Source organism: Patella vulgata, chromosome 5, assembly GCF_932274485.2.
Source record: "Patella vulgata chromosome 5, xgPatVulg1.2, whole genome shotgun sequence".
Taxonomy (NCBI): Eukaryota; Metazoa; Mollusca; class Gastropoda; family Patellidae; genus Patella; species Patella vulgata.
Genome location: NC_065883.2, coordinates 78,752,355 through 78,758,439, shown reverse-complemented (window position 1 = coordinate 78,758,439; position 6,085 = coordinate 78,752,355). Strand labels below are relative to the sequence as shown.

The following is a 6,085-nucleotide window of genomic DNA, read 5'->3' as shown; positions in this document are numbered from 1 at the left end:
TTTTACATTAATATACAGAAGTATGTATTTTCACAATAAATCAATTGCTTCATACTATTGATGCTATTCTTTTCACCTCCCTCGTGTTTAGGTAATGTTTTGCTCAGATTGAGCTCCACAAGCTGAAAACAAAACACAAAAAATAAGGATATAAAACCTACAGTAATATTTTACCAAGGATTGAATAATATTAAATAAGGATATAAAACAGCAATACTTTATCAAGGGTTGAATAAGGACCGAAGCTACCAGCATAAACCTCATTAATACCGAAACCAATGTCATTATCTCTGTGTTTATATCACCGTAGGTGGTGCTGGTGGGTTATTATTAACATGTAACTCTATAATGTAACAAAATGGGTGGTGGCAGGGGGGGGGGGTATTAATAGTTACTACAAAAGGGAAGTTCAGGGACCTTAGTCAATCATAATCATTGTTGATAAGAGACCATTTAGACCCCCCGCCCCACACTTTCTATCCCGTCTGGTTTACAATGATTAGGAAACACGACTTACTTATGTTATTCAAGCATTTCGGATTGTTGATACCAACTTTACAACCATTATGACATAAGCCATCTTCTATTCTACAGCCTGCTGTATTACAGTAGGAACATTTCTGTAGACACAAACCATTACATCCCCAATATCCATCTTTACAACCAGTCAAACAAACACCATCTAATTGTCGACATGGACCATTACAGGTAGAACATGATTCTTCACACATGTCACCATAGTAACCATTTTTACATCCGGTACATTTCCCTGTTCTGGCATTACATTTACCATTCTTACATCTGGTGTTGCATGTAGACTCACACATATCACCATAGAAACCATCTTTACATCCGGTACATTTCCCTGTTTTCCAATCACACTTATCCTCCTGACAATTGGTGTTGCATGTAGACTCACAGAATTCACCATACGAACCATCTTTACATCCGGTACATGTCCCTGTTTTGGCATTACATTTACCATTCTTACATCTGGTGCTACATGAATATTCACACCTGCTACCATAATGATCTCCCTGACAACCATTAGAACATGATCCTATCATTTTCCCCACATACGTCGTTTGTACAATTCGCCGGACATCTAAAGTTACAATTGGTACCGTAAAATCCATCAGGACAATTTTCTAAAGTAAATATAAAATTCAGAACATATAAAAGAAGAATAATATACTGTTTAGTCTTGGCAATCAGGATGTACGGCTGTAGACTTTGATTCACGGTAAAGATATACAGAAACAAATGAACAGATATCCAAGATCCTCCCTGCGACATCCTTTAACCACCTTAGCTAATTTTAAATCTTTCTCTCCTCCAAGTAGTAATCCTACTTTTGACCAAATAGTTATTGGATGGCCGAGTGGTTAACACACATGAGCGTTGCATCATAAGTCTGTCATTAATTTCATGTATAAATTAGCGATCCAAAAACACAAACGTGTTCATTTGAATTGATTCACCATTATGAAACTCACGTTTGCGCAGACCGGAGGTCACAGGTTCGTGGCCTGTGCTTAGCCAATATTCCAAATTTAGGAATGGAATGTTATCGTGAACGAAACTTCTTGCTGTACTTCAATTAGCTCAGTCGGAGCAGAACAGTAAGGCGCTAAACCCCATTTCATTTCAATTATGTATGATTCGATTTTATGTAATAATTATTTATGTATGTTCAATACAAAAACTTTAGTGGTGTCAAAATTGACAGTTTAGGCAGTTAATTGAAGTACCGTAAGACTTATCGTTTACGGTAATATTCCATTCCCAGATTTGTAAGTTTCATCATGGCAGACCAATTCAAATGAATCTTGATTGTGTTTTTCTATCACATAATTCTACATGAAAATAATGTTGGATTATTATAAATTTCTGTCAGCTGTGGCACAGAATGATTCATTTCGGCGAACAAAAAAGAATCACGGTAAAACCTTGACTAAATATGCATTAAAAATATAAGTGACAGGTTGACACATAAAAAGAGTTATAGAAACAAAACATAGCTGGTTCTATGTGTCAACAAAATATTACCAGATTACACGTGATTGGAAATTTACTAATTGCATCATTTGGCTCAAGTAACCAATCATATCAGTAATTGCACAGGTTCAGGGTCATACATAGCCTAATCTGTGCGTGATTTCCATATGTCCGATAAAAGAAATCATGGCAAACCTTTAAGGCAGATTTTCATTAGATTCCGGAGGGATTACCATCTGAGTTCCTAGACCATATGATGTAGCAGTTTCTATCAGCAGACTCGCCCAGCGAGTCTGGCTGGATGAGGTTTGAGAGAATGCCTTTATTCTATCATGCATTGTACCATATGTAAGCAGCTATGATATATAAAACGTAAAAACGAACTGTTACAATGTTATTTCTGATACGACAAACGTCTTGAATAACTGAGAAAACAGTAAGAAGTAAATACACAACGTGCAGGCGAGGAAAAACACCAAGTGAAAATACTAGGCGATCACAAGGCTACTAAAGTATGTAGTAGGAAAGGATGCATGGGTCTTACGTAGGATGTGGCGACCGGATTTGGTTCCCCGCTCTCCACGTCTGACAGAAAGGCCCATGATGCTACATTTACTGTTACAGATATCTTGTTTTCACCTTTCTAGTGAGGATATACTGCTCAAATTTTTGTAGTTTTCAAGCTACAGAAGTCAGTCGTAGGTATCGCATGAACCGTCGTAATGAACCGTACATAGGTCGTGAAGTATCGCATGAGAAACCGATTAGCAAGGTGTTTGAAATCATGTGTAATAGAGGTTATTTGTGTACGAAATGATGTGACGGTAGTTTTAACACAATTGTGTACTGTCGTATGAGAAGCCGATGAGGATAATTTTAAAATACCTGTTTAATCGTGGATATTCGTACACACAAATCACTACATAGTGACAGGTGCTTTAGACTGGGGGGGGGGGCGTTGAATGGCCGAATGGTAAGCATGTGCGTGCTGTATCATAAGGCCTGTCATTGAGTCACAAGTGAATTAATGAAATAAAATTAACCATATGTTAGTCCCGAAATGACCTAGTTTGTGTCGAGTGGACTTTAAACCCCATTTCTATCTATCTATCTAGCTTTAGACTTGTTAGACCAGACCTGTTATTAGTATAGACCAGACCTGTTATTAGTATAGACCAGACCTGTTAATAGTAATATACTTACCTGTGAATATTTGTAGTTCACAAATACTCAAATATTCGCGTTGTATTGAAACAAAAACGAATCTAGCCGATAAAGATGGTACTGATGGTTGATTACATCTATTTACGGTGTATACAGATTGTGCTGTTGATGTATGGTCTTTATAACATGGTGAAGCTGATGTAAAACCTGCTTCACCACAGTGACTAGTAGAACTCAATCTAACTTCAAATCCTTTCATCCAGTTAATACCTGAGAACAATATGAATTGTATGTAACCGTAATGTGATAAAACTAAAAGAAATCTGAAACTTGTCACTTTTACTATCTGTTCAAACCCACTCATCCCTTTGATGATTTATGATCATATAATAAAATATGTTTAATAATAAATAATAAATACATCAACACAACCGAACCTTCAGTCTCATTTCGCCTCATGTAAACAAAAAATAGAGTGGAGTTTGACTTGATAGAAACGTGGAAATTAAACTATGAGTATGGTACGTTCACTGCATGTGACCTAAACACAGTGTAAAGACTTATAAGGAAAACAAAATCTAATTTTGTTTCTGACAGAATTCAGGAACATAAAGGTGATATCGTTTTAATGAGACACATGCCTTTCTATTGAGTGCCATTTGCACTATCACTCAATGTGCGTCCATATCCAAAAACAGCAATGTAAAAACTAAGTTGATTAAAAGAATATCGAACTAGATATATTGAATGTGACTGTCCCCGTTTAGTTATAATCTTACGTACCATCATCTGCTCTGTTAAATATCTTCACACTACTGATATCAAAACTCTGTTTTAGATCGACACACCACCAGTTGTAGTTTATGTGGTTTTGAGTAATCGAACAACTTCCACCAGACCAAACCTGATTAGTATTACCATCCACAGCTTTAGATGAAAGGTAATCCCTGAATGTTGAACTTTGCCATGTTGGTTTATTAAGAGCCACATTAAAGGAGCCTAAAAAAATATGAAGACATTCATGCCATTGTAAATTGCAATACTCATTTTACGTCCACGTCAATGTGTACACGTGTTGACCTCGTGTTTATACACCAACACGTAATTTGCTGAAAAGCGTGTCAACGCAAAAGGCGCAATGGTTTTTAACAGAGTCTTTTTAAATTTGTCATGAAAGAATTAACATTCAGCATTCTGCAACGTTCCATTCCAGAAATATCCCTCACTGCCTGAAACTTTGTGAAGGACATATTATAGGCTACAGTATTTCCAGTTTTTGTTTTTAAAATAAAATTGGCGTGTGGCATTTGGGCTATTAAATGATGTATCCTATCGATATTCACCATTCTGCGACCTGCCGTAAAGGAGTTGGCGAAAACCTTCTGAATGCAATCAATCGCGGCACCAGTTTTAGCATGCTCGATGACTGTCCAAGACGTGATCGATTGGTTTAAATCTATTTGTAATTTAACTTGTGGTAATGGAATGGGAGTTCGGATTTTGTATACTCTCACAGTCCAGAACAGCAGTAAAACGCGTTTGCGGCCGTCTATAGAATGTTCAAAATTGTCTTGGTGACAACCCACATCCCCCCTGAACCACCAGTCAGATTCTAATGAGTATCCTTTGGGGAAGGGAGCTGGGGGCATTTCAGTTTTAATTCTATGTATTATCTGTGATACATATTTTTATTTTTTTTTATATAAATATATTTATGTGCATGATCACCATATGTTTGACTCAACATAGCCCGACACGGGCTAACTTGCCATAAACATCCATTTCATTTCATTTAATATCAAATATGCAAGGAAATTTACTCGATTTTGTCATATTTCCAATCGCTTATTGCTAGTAAAGGATTATGCAAGGAACGTAACTAGAATTGTATGATAAATGGGCTTGCTTATCAACGTATCATCCGCCCTTGTTCGCATAGATGATATTCGAAAGGGTTATTAGATTACGAACCTTATCGATAGTCGATCAGCGTTTCAGATTTACACCCCCGTCTTTAAAAACCTGAACATAATAAAGTCTACAGTCTTCAATGGATTTATTTCAAATTTGGTGTGATGTGGCCATAAGAGGACGAACTCTATCGAATTCTAAGTTCTGTGACTTTTCATTCCAGGTTATGTCACCTTTGCTGAAAACGGTTTCAGTGCCATGGGTGCAACAGTTCTAACATATTTTTTTAAGCTTGTACATACGACAGATATCATTTTCTTGATGACACCCCTGATCAAATTTGGTCAACAAATAAGTTGTCCTGTCGGATAAGCTGCTGCGTGGCGTTCTATCTTGTCCCATTAGAAGGAAAGGCACATTCACAGAAACCAGACCGCAGTAAGCATTCGCCCGTCGTGCACAATATTCATCATATGTAGAGACGGGAAATAACTGGGATTACGTAAAGAAATAGCTGGAGAAGATAGCATTGTTCTGGACAACGACACTGGTCCTTGTTCAGAAAGTAAGCAGCATTCTCAGAAACTATATTAGCATATCCCAAACCGAATAAACCCAGTACTACAATGTCCATCAATAAAGCATACAACATGTATTAAATATATAAAACTTACCTAATATACAATCAATATGATTGAACATAAGAAGACAGATTAATACTCTATCTATAGTCAACATTTTATCTATAAACATTGTACCAACTATAATAATAATAATAATAACACTTACCCAATACAAAATATACATAACTGAATATAAGCAGACAGATTAATACTCTATCTATAGTCAACATTTTATCTATAAACATTATACTATCTATAATGATGTTCTTTTTGTCGACCAATTCTCCTGTAGTAAGATGCACATACAACCTATTTTATATACTATACCCGAACTATTATACCAGCGTGTTCACTGAGCACATCAATACCCCGGACAACGTACAAGATAA

At 36.4% G+C, this 6,085-nt stretch overlaps 1 protein-coding gene across 1 annotated transcript; it reads right to left on the bottom strand.

Moving 5' to 3' along the window:
- On the bottom strand, positions 1 to 6,085 carry LOC130010512 (multiple epidermal growth factor-like domains protein 9). Its single transcript, XM_056101301.1, has 5 exons — positions 5,863 to 6,085; positions 3,946 to 4,161; positions 3,175 to 3,432; positions 518 to 1,060; positions 1 to 122 (listed from the first exon to the last, which is right to left on the bottom strand). The coding sequence occupies exons 1-5, from the start codon at positions 5,939 to 5,941 to the stop codon at positions 88 to 90; spliced, it is 1,131 nt and encodes a 376-aa protein (XP_055957276.1). The 5' UTR covers positions 5,942 to 6,085; the 3' UTR covers positions 1 to 87.